Source organism: Phalacrocorax aristotelis, chromosome 24 (assembly GCF_949628215.1).
Source record: "Phalacrocorax aristotelis chromosome 24, bGulAri2.1, whole genome shotgun sequence".
In the NCBI taxonomy this organism is placed as follows: Eukaryota; Metazoa; Chordata; class Aves; order Suliformes; family Phalacrocoracidae; genus Phalacrocorax; species Phalacrocorax aristotelis.
The window spans coordinates 1,523,342-1,540,856 of record NC_134299.1 but is presented as its reverse complement, the minus strand read 5'-3'; the positions used below and the strand labels follow the sequence as shown (position 1 = coordinate 1,540,856).

The 17,515-nt window shown below is 54.6% G+C and overlaps 1 protein-coding gene across 1 annotated transcript in view; it reads right to left on the bottom strand.

Annotated features, from left to right (window-relative positions):
* The window catches only part of ZMAT4 (zinc finger matrin-type 4), a 70,737-nt gene extending 54,383 nt beyond the window's left edge, over positions 1–16,354 (bottom strand). Inside the window, 2 exon segments of the mRNA XM_075074671.1 lie at positions 16,101–16,241; positions 16,244–16,354. Of these exon segments, the coding sequence (XP_074930772.1) occupies positions 16,101–16,241; positions 16,244–16,354 (252 nt within the window).
* Positions 16,355–17,515: the final 1,161 nt, after the last annotated feature.

Sequence of the window (17,515 nt, the reverse complement as noted above, 5' to 3'; positions counted from 1 at the left end):
TTTTGCATGCATTGCTTTTTAATAGCGATGAAAAAGGCAGCAAGGCAGAGGAGGGAGGGATGGAGATTAGGGGGAAGAGGAGAATAAATGGAAGCAAAGCCTCCTTCATGCTTTTGCATGAATATATTAGGCTACACTGTAGAGAGGATTCAAGCATATGTAAGCTTGGCTACTTAAAATAATTAGAAAGCTCTGGTAACAATAACTGCTTTAGGCAAAATTTGTTATGAAGAGTTTGGCAAAAATAATAGATTCACCTTACCATGGAAGATTTGCACACAAGCGATCCACTACCAGCACCCATTTATACAGATCACACTTGCAAAGCTGCCACTAAAACCTGAACAGCCTGAGAACAAGTTTAAACTCGAGTACCAGCTATTGACTTGAGAAAACAGACTTTTACCCATCCCGCATAAATGCAATGGAAGAGCAAAAGTCTCTTCCCCTTCTCAGTCGCGCCCTGATGGTCTCTGCTGCAGGGGAGCCCCCGTACAGCCTTCCCGAGAACTGACACTTTAAACTCAGCTGGTAAAACCTGCTGGCTCTGAATAAAGCTTTTGTGTTTGCTGGCTGTTAGCTGGTTCCTTTGCTTTCTTAAAATATATTTTTTTCCGTACTGTTCTATTTTCCTTTCTAAGATAACATGCTAGAGCAGTACACCAAAGCATGTCAATAATATGCAGCGAGATGAATGCATGAACGGGCTTCTCTCCACGCCATGTGTTTCCAAGCAGGGTCTCTCACTGCCATGGTCCCCAGGGTGCCACCGGCTGGTCTTACGTGCAGACCAGGGCAAAGGGCCAGGGCTAATATTTCCCTGGGGACCTGCGCAGAGACCCTGCTACAACGCACAAACCAAACGAGGGCCCTGTCTGCTTCCTACAAAGGGGTTGGTACAGAGATGCTGTAACCGCAGCGAGGCAACCGCAGGTGGCCGGCTGATGGCATCTGTGCATAACTGCAAGGGCTCCCCTCTGCAGCAAGAGGCAGACTCTAGACGTGAAGCCCTGGGAAAAAGAAAACAGCTTTGTTGTGTGGGTACCTGACCTAAAAATGGTGCTTCCGCCTGCTCCAGAAAAGCTCCCTTTTTATCTTCCACTTTTGTCTTGTCTCAGATACACTCTGCATTATTGTTTGGTGGGTCAATCCTAGCAGTGATTTATTAACTTCTCCTGCCTGCAAGTGTCATAAAGGGAGTTCATAAGCAATTAGTATTTATCTATTTCTAATCACTTCGTTCCACTCTGCCTCTCCCTGCCTACAAGTGCCTCACAGCCCCCAGAACTGACTAGCCTTTGGCCGATGCTCACTGCGCAGCCCGTCTTTGTCAAAAAGCAGAGTGGAAGGGGGGGGCTTTTCTCCACCACCAGCGGCAGCAGCGTGTCATGGCTGCAAAGCACCGCACGCCTCCGAGACGCTCGAGGAGAAATGCAGGTGCTGAGCAAGGAGGGACATGCTTCCTCCATGCTCTCAGAGGCTTTTCCTGCTGAGAGTTGAAGAATTAATGTGCGATCTGTAGCCTTGCCAGCTGGACTCGAACTATTCAGCCGAGCAGAAGCCCTCAGTCTGCACACTAAGGTCTAAATACCTCAAACTCTTGGTGTCCTCCTGAGGTGGGGACGTGAGCAGTAGGGCCTCCAACACAAACACCGACCGCTTCGCCTCCTTTCAGTGGGGTTTATTATCACCTCCTGTGCTGGCACTCAAGTGTTGGCGTCCCCCCTCCCCGCTTCAGATCAGTAACCCCTGCACATGTCAGCTCAGCATCTCCAGGAATGGCAAACGGTGTCGTAAGGGACTTCATTTTAAATGCCTTCTGCCATATGGCTACGATTCTTCTCAGCAGTTTCAGTGACTATAACGGCTTAATGAAAATCCGTTTGATGGGGCTGCCTCCGGTTTTTGGCAACTGCTAGAAAGATGCAAACTAAGTCGCATTAAATTTTAGAGGACACCAATCCACGTACTGACATCAGAGACATAGTCAAAGCCAAATTCCTTTTTAAGGATATGCTTTGTACCAGCTGAATCCCACCAGCCATGGACACGTGCTGCATGTCTACCTGTCTAAGTGACCCTGCGATACATGCCTTTGCAGCCCAGACCCAGCCAGGACAGTAAAGCAGCTACAGGACCTCATTTGGGTCTAGAGCACCAGCTGGATGGGTGGGAGCTGCAGCAGCCCTTTGCTCTTGCGACAGCCCTCGCACTCCTCCCTCACGAGGCAGGAGCAGAAGCACAATCTGCAGTTGCTGCTAGCAAATACCTCCCATCACGTTTCTGATAAATACCGTTGTAATCTCCTTTCCGGCAATCTTCCCTCAGCAAGCCGCTTCTATTTTTATAGTTGTATACCCCTTGTTATCGAGTTCATCATCCCCCTTCATTGAGCAATGGGCTCAGTGAATAGGAAAAGAAGTTCTTTTAATAATGGGAAATTCACCACTGGTAGCAAAAGTTCCAGAGCACATGACAAACATGAACATGACAGAGGTTTTCCAGTTCCAAGTTTTGCCTTTTATATCACTTCAGTCTACCCTTGGTATTTTTCACCGTCGACTATTTCTGTGTTTTGAAAACAATAAGCAGAAAACCATGAAAACCCTGCTAAGCTGCAGATGACTTCACGTCATTTCAGGGTAGTGAGTTTGAAAATGCAGCACGATCCCTCGCCTAAGCAGCCTGTTGTCAGAAGCAGACAGCTTACAGCTTTTCCAAACGCTCCTCCTGCGCTGCTCGCAAGCGCCTGCGCCGGCAGAGCCCACGGCACGTAGAGCAACGGCTCGGGGGGGGACGTGTTAGATAGAGACAGCAAACGAAGGATCTAAATCTGAGATCAGAGCCAAGTCCCTGGGTAACCGTTGTCTAAACTTTACAACACATGCCTCAGATACAGGGATAAAAGTTACAGCCCAGAAGTGGCTCACTCGTAACCGCAGACCCGCACACCCAGCCTCTTCCTCACCCAGGCGCTAACCCGCACACCCAGCCTCTTCCTCAGCCAGGCGCTAACCCGCACACCCAGCCTCTTCCTCAGCCAGGTGCTAACCCGCACACCCAGCCTCTTCCTCACCCAGGTGCTAACCCGCACACCCAGCCTCTTCCTCACCCAGGCGCTAACCCGCACACCCAGCCTCTTCCTCACCCAGGCGCTAACCCGCACACCCAGCCTCTTCCTCACCCAGGCGCTAACCCGCACACCCAGCCTCTTCCTCACCCAGGCGCTAACCCGCACACCCAGCCTCTTCCTCACCCAGGCGCTAACCCGCACACCCAGCCTCTTCCTCAGCCAGGCGCTTAACCCGCACACCCAGCCTCTTCCTCACCCAGGTGCTAACCCGCACACCCAGCCTCTTCCTCACCCAGGTGCTAACCCGCACACCCAGCCTCTTCCTCACCCAGGTGCTAACCCGCACACCCAGCCTCTTCCTCACCCAGGCGCTAACCCGCACACCCAGCCTCTTCCTCACCCAGGTGCTAACCCGCACACCCAGCCTCTTCCTCACCCAGGTGCTAACCCGCACACCCAGCCTCTTCCTCACCCAGGTGCTAACCCGCACACCCAGCCTCTGAAGGCGGCAATGACCTGTGCAACACGCCCAGCCGCGAGCAGGACAGGAGCCCCGCTTGCCCCGCTCCGGGCGCTGGCTCGCCGGGCTCCGCCAAAAGCACCAGCACCTGCAGGAGGGAAACTGCTTCCCCCCATCCCCGCTGGCCATGCCTCCCACTGTTCGCTTCCAGCTACATTTCTGCCTTTCCGATTGAACTTTTCTGAAAATCACTGCTTCTCAGCGCCAAGTTCCCCCCCAGCACAACCCTGCTACCAGGTTTAGGGGAGCACCCCCTGAGCTACCCTCTGCGCAAGGCTGCTCTCCCAGAGCCAGCTCTGACCCGCTTCCCTGCCTGCATCGGCGCCGGGGCAAATTCACTCCCACACGAGCACGGACCCAGAGCAGCCACACCGAGATCACCAGCTGATACAAGAAAACTGCCTTTGCCCCACTGTTTCACCCAGAGGGATCTGAGACCCTGGGGCGCGTCGGCCCCTCGGTCTGGCCCACCCGCGGTGTTGGGCAGATGCCGGCGTGCTTCGCCCCGTGCCAGGGCTGCCCCGAGCGGGGGTTCCAGCGCCTCGTCCTGAGCCTCGCCACTGAGGTGCTCGTTCGGTCACCTGCTTGTGGCGACGCACCAGCCATTTCTGCACAGGTTCATCCTTCCCATTGTACCATCAAGGACAAGGAGCACTACACGATGAAGCGCTGAATTCAGCAACTCGGTTTCTTCCAGTCAAGAGGAAAGAAAAAAAATTGTGGTCCCTTATCCAATTTACTCTGAAGAGCCTTAATCACCTTTCCCAGAATTAACAGCTTCCGAAACCTCTGTATTGGAGCACTAGAGAAGTGGCAACTGAGCATGTGCGTGAATGTCAAATGCAAACAACAAGCCAAAAATTAAATGTCCTGATTTTCACGTTATGAATTATTTGTGGCTTTTGCTGCTGTCAGTCTCCCACGGATTAACGTCTCGTGTAACACTTCCTGTTTTCTTCTGTTGTTTAATTTGTCTTGCAATAAAAAGAAAAAGTCTTTGCTAATAATTAATGTGCTTTCAGCAACTCTGTCACTGCACTTACAACAAGGCATCTGAAGAAATGCAAAAGTCTGCCTTTTGAAGTGCCTTATTTCCCAGCACCATCAGCATGATGGATGGTTGAGCCTGTTGCACGAGTTCAATTCTCCTGCTTTTATCATCCTGAGAAAGGAGTGCTCTGGGCGCTGGAGACCCCAGGAGGCTCCCAGCACAGAGAGCACCACCAGCTACCAAGAGAAGAGGGCAGGGGACGGGCAGCTCCCCAGAGCAGCACTGCACTGCCAGCTGTCCCCAGGCGAGACCATCAAGCAGCAGACAGGACGGGATGCCCCAGCCCACAGCGACGACAGGACCCTTTGCAGCCCACCCCGAGCCTGCTGCAAGCGGCCGATTTCGCAGCCGAGGGATCCGTAGCCTCCGCCTGTACCTGCAGCTGAACTCACTGGCTCTCCTCCACAGCCGCGGCGGAGGCAAAGCCCTCGCCAGCGAGCGACGCGACGGAGCCCGGATAATCCTGCGTCCCAGAGGTGGTGCTGGTGAGGTCCCTACCTGCGAGGAGATCGCTATGAGCCACATCCTCATAGGGCGCGTGCGCTATTTTCAGTTTTTCCTGTTCTACTGCCAAAGCAGAGATGCTCCGTGTCCCTCCAGTCGTGCTGCACATCTGCCATCTCTGCCACGCTTCACCTTCCCTGCAGTTCTTTGGTTTGGGGTTTACCTGCCATCTCCCTACCCCTTCCATTCCTGAAATCCCCTCTGCAGTCAATTTGCTTCACTTCTGCATTCAGCCTTTGATGCATTTTGACACGCTTTATTGGAGCCTTGAAAATCAGAACAAGATTGTGTGTGGCAGGAGCTGGGGAGCAGGAGAAATCCTGCACATGTCTGCTGCATGTGTCAAAACACGGAGGAGAGGCTGCAGAGAGCAACACGGAGGAGACGGAGCCTCAGTGCAGACGAGAGTCTCAACCTGAGCACCCCAAATGCCCAGCCCTCACAACTTCCCCCAGAGTAAGCTGCCAGTCGCCCCTTCGTGGTGTTTGCCAGGACTAGGGAAGGGACACCTAAGACACCAACAGTGTCTTCTCAACGAATGGAGGGGATGTCTTTGAAAGGAGCCTTGCAGCTCCCGTGCCATGGCAGGGGAGAGCACCTCCATCAGCACTGCTTGCCCTGCTCCCTGCAGAGGGTGAGAAATACCCCATGGGACCACGAGAGCAGGCCCACGGAAAGAGGGGCCAGCTGCATGCTCCTCTGCACGGGACTCAGCCCTGGAGCAGGCTCTCGCCAGGGATGTCTCGCTGAATTCCCCTGAGACTCGGGCGGGGGGGCTGCCGACGTACCGTTTATAAATAGCAGAACCAAGCAAGAAAAAACTGATGATCGTGTCAGTAAAACCAGTGCCCTCTGGCCAGAGGGAAGCCACGAGGTGTGGATGATACCTTCCAGGCAGAAAGGCAGCAAAGCCAAGGCGCAGGGCGTGCACAGTGCTCTGCACCCCCTAACCAGCACCATGCCACGCACTTGGCACCGGAGCAAACGGCGGAGACACAAGCTTACGTGTGGCAGTAAAATCCAGGCCGTGCCTTTCTGACCTGCAGCCTGTCTGAGGTGGGAACAAAGGGCGAGCCAAGGAAATTACAGGTGGGAGATTTAGAGAGCAAAGGAAAGACCTGTGAGCGAAGCACAGAGCAAGCCCCGGGTGCTGCAGATTGCCTCAGGGGGTGACAGAGGAAGGATGCTGCCAAGTTTAAAGGGAGCTACACTGCAATTTTGCGTGTGGCACCGTCCCTTCCCTACAAATACGTGTATCCGCTTATACACATGAATTGTTCTAATTATTCACACTGCATCATGTGTCAGGATTTAACTGCAAACACATGCTGACTTGAATAAAAAGGTATTTTAAAAGGGAGATGGATATATTTGACTCCTTTAATAAAGTTTGTGGGAAACGGACGAAGAGCAATCACGCTTTGTGCCTCAGGGCATCTGCACACTTCAAGGACAGGGCTCTGGCACTCGCCCCAGCTCAGCCCCTTGGCAGCAGGACAGCCCAGAAATGCTCCTGAAAGAAGGGGTTAAAACAGACCCGCGCAGGCTTCGGCAGAGGCTTCACTCTGAGATGGAGGGCTTGGATGTAGTCAGATGGCAGAGGGGAGGGACCCGCTTGTACTGGGATGAGCAAAGAGCTGGTGTGGGCAAGAAACCAGGTACCCTGGCCTGGGACATCTCTGCTGCTGGCACCTCCCCGAAGGAACAGGTTCCCCTCGACTAAGCCCTGGCCAAGCCCCACCCTGGGAAGAAAGCCTGGTCCAACACAGCCTGGCACGCAGCCCTGGCGCCCACTCCTTTCCCTCATGCTCGCCTCCCCTTTTAAACCCTTCCACTGCTGCCCTCTCCGCGCTTCTTCCCCCCCCGCCAACCCGGGGCTGCATTTTTGGCAGCTCTTGTGGTGCTCCCAGCCACAAGCACCATGCTGCCCCGGCCTCTCCAGGACCCGCACTCCCGGGGACCCCGCACCCCTCTGGGGACCCCGCACCCCTCTGGGGACCCCACGGGGCGTCGCGGGGCCAGGAGGGCTGGGTGCAGCGAGGTGCCCTTGCAGGCTCACATGCTGCAGAGCCAGGGCTACCATGTGATGCTCATGGTTGCTATGGAAACGGTGGTTTCTCACAAAAAGAGGCATAAATAGTCTCCGAGCCTCCCAGGAGCGTGGTCCGCGCCACCAAGACGTAGGCACCCCAAGAGTCGGGGGCTGCCTCTGCCCTGCCCCAGCCCTGCGCGGCGGGTCGGTGCCAGGGCTGCGCCGCAGCAGGAGCCGAGCAGGGGGAGAAGCTCCCGCACAGCCTTTCTCTGCAATTACAATCAGGACGCCACATTTATTTTTGGATAAGCAGGACCTACTTTTTCCTGTGGCTCCCTAATAAGGTACAAAACAGGGGGAAGCGAGTCAAGCTGAATCCCGTGCCTGCAGCTCGGCGCCTCTGGCACTTTGCATAATCAGGACTTGTCATTCCCCATCAGTTTCAGCTCAGAAAGCCAGGAGGCAAAGCCATGTAAGGTGGCAACAAGCTTAGAAGAAGCCTTTGGAAAACAAATCTGTCCACCGCTGATGGGGGATTATTTTAATACTGGATTTCTTGATAAAAGTCTGCGCACTGGGCTCACTGGCCAGGCTGAAGTGCCTCTTACCAGAGCCAGCTTCAGCCCCAACAACACTAACCCCAAATCAGTTTAACGTCACTGCTTGCTTGCCGACAGCACTAAAAGCTCCCTGCCCATCGAAGGTTAACGAAGTTAGCGACAGCAGAAGCAGAAATGCTCCTGGTTATCCTCGCTGTCATCCGATCTCCCGCGGGTGGGCTGAGCTCCTCTCCCCTCCTGACACATCCAATATCTGCCAGCCGGAGCTGCCTCACCGAGCGCATGCAGTGAGGATTTATAGGAGTCCAGGTCTCCCCGAGGCGGCCAAGCAGCGCTGGCCAGGAACCCTCCCTACTTGTAATGACTGATGGACTCTGTTCCCTTCAGCCACAGCTCCCCTGCTAGAGCAGAGCTTTTTGTAATCAATGAAATGATTTATAAACAAGACACCAGGAATGCAAATGGTTGGTATCTAAGTCCCCTGGTTAGCATGGCACAGCTAAACCCCTGGCCTCATTTAATTGCACATCCAAATTCCACATCCTCTAAAGGGTATCAGCAGATTTCATTTAACTTCGTCACATTACCATGTAATCTATCAATTAGCTTTGCATGCAACGGCAAAAAACAAGGAGATTTATCTTAAGTAGAACATAAAATATTTACAACTCTCCTACAGCCTTTTCTTTTCCTTTGCCCACCCATGATTTAAAAAAAGAAAAAACACAGCCCTTCTTTTGTTTGCATTTGTGTTCCTCTGAGAAGCAGGAGTATCTCCCATGCTCGTCCACATGGAGCAGAGGCATGCCGGACTTTTGTCAGACCTGCCTTGGATTCGGGAGGATTTCAGCAAGCCACTCGGACAATTCATGCTTCATTTTCCCCTCTGGAAGAAAACCACAGCACTGGTCTCTCCCTTAACAACAGAGGAGCTATGAGAAGTGGTTCATCGATGCCCACGGTAGAACTCCAGCTCTGCACGCGGAAGGGTCTCCAGAAACGCAAACTATTCTGTTTTCATCAGTGAGAAATTAAACTGCCGTTGCAGAATGGCCGGGGTCGGGCACGCTCCAGGCTGGTGTCAGTGCTCCTGCTGGAGATCAGCTCTGACTCCAGGATTTGCAAAGGTCTCCCTCTCTGCCTGGTCTGTGGAGTCCTATTTGTACAGAATTTATTAGGCATCCCCTGTGGTACTGAGAAGCAACAGGAAAGTATTAAAACAAGTTAATGTGTTTCATCCAACATCAGTTTTCAAAGTGGGGCTTGTAAGTTATCTTTCGGTCGTGGTCATCAACCTTCCCTTCTGTGCAGAGAGGGGAAAAAAGGCTGAGAAATGCTTTTCGTATATTCTGCAAATGAAAAACAACCTCTGTGCTTTCGTAGGGGCAGGAAAACACCTTTGCATCATGTGCGCACAGATCTAAACCTTCTAAAAAGGTGCAGACTTCTCCAAAAAAGCAGACTGAAGAGACGTCTCAGTTATACCACCCACCAGAAGCAAAGAGGTCAAGACCTGGCGGTATGGGGTTTCCAGAAACAGGAAAGTATCCATCAGGTAACACCGAAATCCCAAAGTAAAGCATCACCTGGTACAATAAGAGCCAGATGAGGAAGAAACACTCATTACGGCATGACTTGCTCCTGAGAGGCCTGAATGTAATGGGGTTCGCCATGACCTGCATCAGCTGGCAGAGATGATAGGAAACGGCCCCGCGACGCCCTCCGCGCAAACAGCAAGAGCTCGCTCTGAAGCTGTATCACAGCTTGGTGACTTGAAAGCGCCTGAAACAGCCCGGGCTGCAGAAAGAGACTGTGAAACTCCTGAAGAGTTTCATAACTGAGTTTGTGAAGGTAACTAGAGACAGCACCGGGAACTCGGCTCCTTTCTTCTTTACAATGACATTTCTTGCCTGGTTTTGCAGCCGTGCACTGCAAAGCAGCTCCTCACGTCCCTCTGCCTTCACGCCCCGTCCAAGCAGTGCCCCATCCCCGCGCGGGGGCATCCCCCGTGAACCCCAGCCTGCGCCGCGAGGACCCGGGGGCCGCGGCCAGCACCTCTTCACGCGGAAATCACCGTAAAAACGTCTGACAGAGAGAAAGTAGCAGGTCCCACACTCTGTGTGGCTCCCACTCCTGCCAGGCTCCTGTGAACTACAGCCGTGTGATTGAAAATTAGATGGATTAATTACTGCTACAATTAGTAGTATCTTGAAGCATCTCTGGTGGCAGGAAATAATATTGTCATAAACTTGTATAATCTCTCAATATTTTCAAATGAGCAGTTGGAGCTACAGTTATCTTGGCGCTTTCTCCAGTGACGTTGCAGGGCGGCAAACGCAAAATTGGTTAAGTTCCCATTTTAGGCCAGGCTAAACTCTGGCTCTCGCGACCACCGCGCGCAGCCTGGCGCGATCCCAGCACGGCTCCAGCCACCCCCACCCACGCACCCGCCGCGGCCACGGGAGGAACCTGGGCTGCGAAGACCCGTGGTGGCTCTGCGGCCACCCCGCTGCCGCGAGACCCGACCTCGGAGCCGGCTCGGCCGCCCGACGCGCCGGGGCGCGCACGTGCACACCAACACCCCGCTAATCGCTCCGGTGCCCCGCCGAGAGCACGCGGGCACGACCACAGACGCCAGAGCGTTTCAAGGCACGGCGGCGATGGGCAGCACCTCCGCGCTGCGACCCGGATCGAACGCCGTGCACAGCGGCAGCTCCGGGTTCTGCCTCTTACTAATACCATCAGCTCACGTGTGCTTCCTACGTTTCAAACAGCAGAGGAGCTTGCACAGCATCCCATACAACGGGGGGTTTAACTGATTAATTTACGGCTTCAAAAGCAGCGGGTGCTCAATTCCATCCTGTTCCTGGGGCTTCTGACAAGCGACTCTGGGCGCTGCAGACCCAGCGCTCAGAGCTTTTCCCTTTTTACATAATTTTGAAACCAGCGCATGCCTCATACTCACAGCTAGCTGCTGGGTGTCATGTTTGTGGCTGTACCCTTCAAGGCAGCTTTAAATACCAATGTCTCACTTTGCCACCAAGTCCACCCACTGTTTTTAAGTGGCTGGATCAGATTTAGGAGCAGTGTTAAGTTCACCGTGCAGTTCCCCGCATCTCCTAGCGTTGATACCGCTTTTTGAGAGCCACACGTGCAGCTCCATCACACCCCGCTCATGGGCACCCAGGGCCTCGTTCACATACCCTGCGTGACACACACAAGCAACATGTACGTGACATATAAGCACATAGATCAAAGGGAGAGGCGGGTGACACCTTTAGGGCCTCCAGTGCAGAGGCTGATATACTAAAAAGGTTTATTTATATTCTCCCACTTTGAGGATGTGTTTCACCAACAAACGTGTATTGGCAAGAAGCGGGTCCAAGCTTAACTACATCTTCTACTCCGTTTCCCCTTTAACAAGGAAAAATAAATATATTTCTGCTTTGGAATTAAGAGGAGCGATATTTTCTCCCCTATCGCTTTCCAAATGAAGCTCCTGAAAGCCCTTTTTTGAAGCTTCCCGGTTGCATTTCCAGACCTGCTCCCCCTCCGTGCTCTGGAGAAACGGATTAAATGAGCCCTTTGAAGTGCTGCTGCTCGTGAGCCGCTCTGGGCTGAGCTCAGCTCCGCTTTTTGTCGTGTCCTGGAGAGAGCAACCACCACCCACCTCCCAGCTTCCCTCTCATCCTGCGGCTGCCGAGGGGCAGCGGGGCTGCAGCTAATGCACACACGCAGGTGGGACGCGGCGCTGCCCCACCGCCCTCACCGCCCACCGTGTGCCCACCTGCAGCCAGCACCTCCCTCTGGAAGCGATGCCCAGCTCAAGAGCAAGCCTCTCGCAACCGGCACGAGCCTCCTCCCTCCTGCCGCACCCGCCACCCTCTGCTCGGCACGAGGGCAGCGCCCTGCAGAGCCATCCCACCTGCCCAGGGCGCCGCAGGGTGCGCAGCCGGTGACCCCCCGCACAGGTGCCTGCGCTAACGCCGCCTGGGGGGACCCGCCCCACCTTCCTCACCGGCCAACAGACCCTTGACTTGGTGTCACCAGATCTGCCGAGTCTTGCAAAAACTCCCAGGACCAAGCCTCGCACGTACGGGCGAAGTGCTGTTACAGGACCAAGGCTGCACCGCGCACGTGAATTCCCCTTCGCGGAGAGCCTGACAGCCAACGCGGGCTAAGCTGCCGGCGTCCCCTGCCAGCACATTAAAGGCCTAAAAGCTGTCAAGCATTGCACAACAGGCAAGTTTTAATATTGAGAATATTCATCCACAGCCATTTCTAGTTAATGGAACAAAGCAAACTGTCGAGAAAAATGGGAACATTACAGTAAAAACAACAACAAATTAAACTCTAATGCAATTAGAGAGCAATTAGGGATCTGTCCTCTGGGAGCATTTTGGAACTCTGGGTCTTTCTCAAAATCTGATCTCTCTGCAACTTTCTTTCTAATTAATAAACAAAGCAGCGAATGGCAGAGCTTCCCCCCAGCCCCTGCAAAATGCCGTCTCCCTGCTCCGCAGGAGCAGGAGGTGGTGGCAGGTAGAAGCATTCACACCTCCGAGCTGAGGAGAAATGCAGCTGTCAGCAGAACGAGGCGCAAAGGCAGGGAGGACAGAAACCACCGCCTGTGTCTGCTGCAAGGTGACCAGCAGCACAAAGACCCAAATGCTCTTGTGCAAGAGCCAGGCTGAGCAGGCACGGGCGGAGAGCGGAGCGTGAGCGACCCTGGAAACCCCTTGGCTTTCCTGCACTCAGCGCCCATAAAAGCCACGGCCCAGAAAAATATGTATTTAATTCCTCTTGACTTTTTAAACTTACCCACGCGTATGCCTACAGATAAGCACCCACTTAACTGAACGGCTCAAGCAGGCTGCAGAAAGCAGCTGGATGCCCTCTGGGTACCGGCCTCTGCTGCGCCCTGCCCAGGGCCCGAGGAGCCGCCAGCAGCCCGTGGTGCCACGGGTGCCCCACGAACCGTGCACTGCCTGGGCTCGCCTCGCCACCACCCCAGCAAGGCTGGGAAGGAGCATTTGGCACGTCCTTCCCTGGAGGGCCGGGACATTGGGCACGGTGCCAAGCAAAGCGCCCGAGAAATTACAGAAGAACTGAAACGAAGGGGCAAAGCTGCACCGTCCCATTAAGGCAGCGCCTCTCCAGTCTTATGCACAAGCTGCCTGAAGGTCACAGCTGCAAAACCGATACAGCAAAGCCTGGCTCTGTTAAACCTTCCTTCGGTGGATGCAAACACAGAAAATGCTCTCTGCAGAGGAGAAGACGGCATGGTGTGGAGGAAAGCCTTCCCCCTCGCTTTCTTAAGCTGCTGCTATTCCCGGGGGCAGCCCCGTCTGCACTACGCAACACCGGTACCCTTCAGCAAGGGTGGGTTTTTTCACACTTTGTAAGGAATAATAAAGCTTCCATATGTCCTGCTACCTGCCCAGCAGCCACCAGGGAAACCACCCCCTCAGCGTTCGGTGTGGAAGGCACCTGTGCAATGGAGGGAGGCGGGAGCCTTGACCTTCATCTGTTTCCATACCCAAATCCACCCTTGGGAACAGCAGTGGCCCCATTTTGGCCTAGAAATTGGCCCAGTTCTCTCAAACCAGTTCTGGATCTCAAGTCACACATCTTTCCTTGGGAGCTTAACCCAGATAGAGTGGGACACCCAGATCTGATGGAGCCCGGGCCCCCCGATGCAAGGACCGGCCCCAGGAGCCCCAGTCCTGCCTGGCTGTCTCAGACCCTGCAGCGATTTCTGAAGGGCTTCTGGGAGCCCTCCTCACTCTGAAGAGCACCATGCAAAGAAAAAGGGTCTGATTAGAGACTCACGGGTCTGAAAAAGATGCCGACTCCTGCTCAAAAGTTGTTTCTTGCAAAGGAATAATTCTTAAAAAATCCCCACTATTATTGGCTACCTTTGATCACTGACGTGGGGGAGGAGGGCTGTTTGTTGGTGGGTTGGGGGATTTTTCCTCCCCTCAACAGCAAAACCCCTGCAGGGTGATAAATCCATAGCTGGGCTGGACAGACCATCACCGTTCCCAGGTGAATCTCCAGGCACGAAGGGGGGAGCAGGGTGGTGCAGTGCCATACACGAGCCATAAAGCCACCAGGGAGAGAAATCTGGGCAGCTGACTGGGAGTAAGGTACTAAAGTGAGTAAAGATCAACCGGCTGCACCAATTCCTTTGTAGACTGGAAGCAGCAAATAAACCAGATCCCAGCAAACATCAGCAAAACATCTCCATACGTAGACAGCACCTTTCCAGGAAGGGTTAGTCAGCAATGCTGTGCAGAGCTGGGGAGGCCTGTCGGGGTGTAGCATGCGCTCTGTAGCACACCTGGGAGAGTGGAAACGCAGCAGCTCCCCACCTGCTCTGGGCTTTTCAGCACAGGAGAGGGCAGAGCAGGGCAGAAAAGCCTGAGGGAGGGAGGCTGGATGCAGGAGGAAAGTTAAGACAGCGCAACTCAGAGCCAAGTGACCTCTGAAAGGCGCCCACCCGCTCAGCCAGGTACACGAACAGCGGCGCAGACCGCTACGCAGGGACAAGGATTAATTGTTTGGAGTGGCTCAGAAGTGACTAAGAATGATCAGCTAAAATCAGTTTGGGGAGGGTGGGGGGTGGAAACCAACACAAATTTTGGAGCAGTCCCATCCCAGGATGTGGCCAGGAGGCAGGATCCTCCCCAGGGAACGGGATGCAGGAGGTGCTGGAGCACATAAGGGGGGCATGGGATTAGGAGGTGTATAATCGACAGGTCTACACTGCTCTGGGAGTAATAAAGGATTCCTGCCTTCCTGTTTCTGATAAAATTGTGGGGAAAGACCCATTTTTACTCTAGAAAGCTCCTGTGTTGCCCCTCCCTCCTGTCCCTTCCTACAGTAGATGAGTCACTGTCTAGCAACCTTTATCAAAATACCTCTTACAAAATTGTCTGTCAAGTGCCTGCCATTCCCTGCCCCAGAGCACAGTGCAAGGAGGAACGGCAGGAGATACTCCAGGTCACTGCCCCTTTCCTGTGGGATGACGAGAGCCCCAGAGCTGCAGCTCCTCTGCCCAGCGTCGCCCCTCTCCAGCAGCACCCCCCTGCTCCCCACGCTCACCTCCTGCTTTCCAGAGCCGGTTGGTTGTGTTTTGCAGATGGATTGCACGTGCTCATGCGAGCGCCAACAGCACAATCTCATGCTGAAAATGCAAACTGGTGATTTTAACTGTCTCTTCAATGCTCTGCAAGCCGTGTTCTTCACCCAATACTGCATGCTAAGGTCACTCCAACATGAAAGGAGAGCAAAAGGAGTGTGCGGCTGCTCAAGGGGCAGCAATCAGAGTGTGTTTAACATCAGGAACTGAGGGGGCACTGCCCAGGTCTGGCATCACTAATCAAGGGATACAGATCTCCAGCAATTCAGATGGCTCAAGGGTCAGTTACTAGTTGTCTTTCATGCAGCCCAAAACACAGTCACCTCGCTCCTGCTGCAGAAGGGACAGCTTTTGCTTAGGCTTTCAGACCTGCGGATGACTCCAGTGCAACACACGGGGCCAGCCAGCCCCACGGACACGCACAGACCGACCCCCCTTCGCTGGCAACGAGCAGCCATACAGGCTGGCAGCTGCTTTCCCCACGGTGCTGCAGTGAGTCGGGTCAGGGCTGCCCCCAGGGATGGCACACCCAGCCCCCTGCACTCAGCTGCCTCCCTGGAAACATGCTTTTGCTCTCTAAGCAGTGCTGACTTGGGAAGTTCTCCAAACTTCCCAAACAGCAGAGAGAATAGGCTTGTTTTCCTGCGTCTGCGGACATCCACACTCGCACCCCGCAGCCCTAGGAGCTCCCGCTCCCATGCTGGGGACACCTGCACACAGTCCATTCAGTAAAAGCACCCGGGTTCCCGCTGACCGTCTGGCACGGGGGCTGCCTCTCGGGGGATGCCGGCACCGAAAGGCCCGGCTGGTGCCAGCAGCTCACAGGTGGATGCAGCGTTCAGCAAAAACTCCACTGGGAAAATATTCTAACGCCTGGCACGGTGCTGGACGACCTGCACAGCGTACACTGGTCACCTCTGACCTCCTGCCAGGGGCCGGGGGGGACCCAGCTGGCGCAGGCACCGGCTCCCCCGCAGCGGGCGCTGGGTCAGACCCCCAAGCATGGGCTGCCCCTCCGCAGCCGTGCTTGCGGTACCAAAACCGCGCCGGCAGCCTCGCCGCAGCTGATCCCAGCGAGCGTAACAGATCGCCTCCCACCGCTCTCCCACAAACACTGTTATCAAACAGCTCTGATTTCACAGTAAACTTTCCTCCAACTCTAATCAACAGATTCAAGCAACAAGCAACGCGCAAGCCCGCAGGGGTGGGTCGGTACCTTTGTGCTGCTGGCTGGGCTGGCGCGCCGAGGACAGCGATGCTGCTCCAGCGATGCTGCCAGGGAAGGCGCCCACTGGAGCTGCCAGCACGGTTCTCCTCTCCCCCGACCAGCTCTTCCAGCAGCCCAGGCCAACTGTGCTGGGAAGGCGCTGGGCGATTCTCCGCCGGCGCTCCAGCTCCACCCCTAGCAGCAGCGATTGGCTCCGCCGCGCTCCGCAAGGCTGCACTGGTCCCAGCAGCCTCCCTCCGCATCCAGCTCCTACTACCAGCAAAAGCTTCCCCAGGATGGATTCCCACGGCCGGAGACAGGCCCCGGTCTCGGGCAGGCTTGGCAGGTCAGGGAAAGGCAGAGCTGCCCGACACAGCCTAAATCAGAGCACCGAAGCAGGATTTTTCTCACTGTGAAAATACAAGGATGTGCAAATCTGATTTGCAGGGCAGAGGCTGGGAAGGATATCACAGGCTCCAGGGGGAACGTATTTACTTCCAGATTCACACTTTTGTGAATGACGCACCTATTTTAGTACCCTGGATTTACAGGGCGAGCCCACCTTGCGCTGCAGGCACCTGCCGCACACAGCACCGAGGAGGCAGGCCCCCGCGCGGGGATGAAGGGCAGGAACGGCCTTCTCAAAGCAGTGGCCAGAGGAGAGCAGATACCAAAGGGAATGGGACAGGCTCATAGGCAGCCAAAGGGTAGTCACAGTCCCCCTTAGGAAGGGCTGACGGGACGCAGAAGCTGATGAACAAGTACCCAAGGCCAGGGGAGAGCCGAGGAGGGCAAGGCAATAAGCGGAAAGGAGAAATCAGGGGGATGCAGACCCCTGCAAACCATACGTGATGAGAAGACAACCCCTAATACAACACCATGCACACACGCCCAGGCATCTGTAATGCACAGCCAGGCTTAAACCAATCCGACACCCCCGCTCTGAAAGCCAGTAACGGCTGAATCTAGAAAGACAGTGGCCTTTCCTTATTTTTGTGCATGATATCCTGCAGGCAAAGCCACTTCACACTGAAAGTCCTGAAAACCATAGTGTAGACAAGCACAATCCCATACCTCTGCCTTCTGCCAACGCAAAACTTCAGAGGCAATGTCATCTCACTGCCCTCCTTTCTGCTTATAAGTAAGGAGGGTGAGGACCGGCTTGGTACCGCAGAGGGTTTCTGTCCCAGCTTCGCTGAATTGGCAGGCACCTCGTTTGCGAGCACACGAGCCTTACTACTTGCAGGTTAGGTAAGAAATGGGGCCGTGATGGAGCAAAAAGAGGTTGTGCCTTGCGAGGTGACATTTCCAGCCTGTGATGCATTTACAAACAAGAAAGGCAGTTTATCTGGCTCTGCCCTGCCTCCCTCTGTTCCCATAAGGTCTCTCGGCAGGGATAAGGGTGCTGGGTCTCTGCAGGGGAG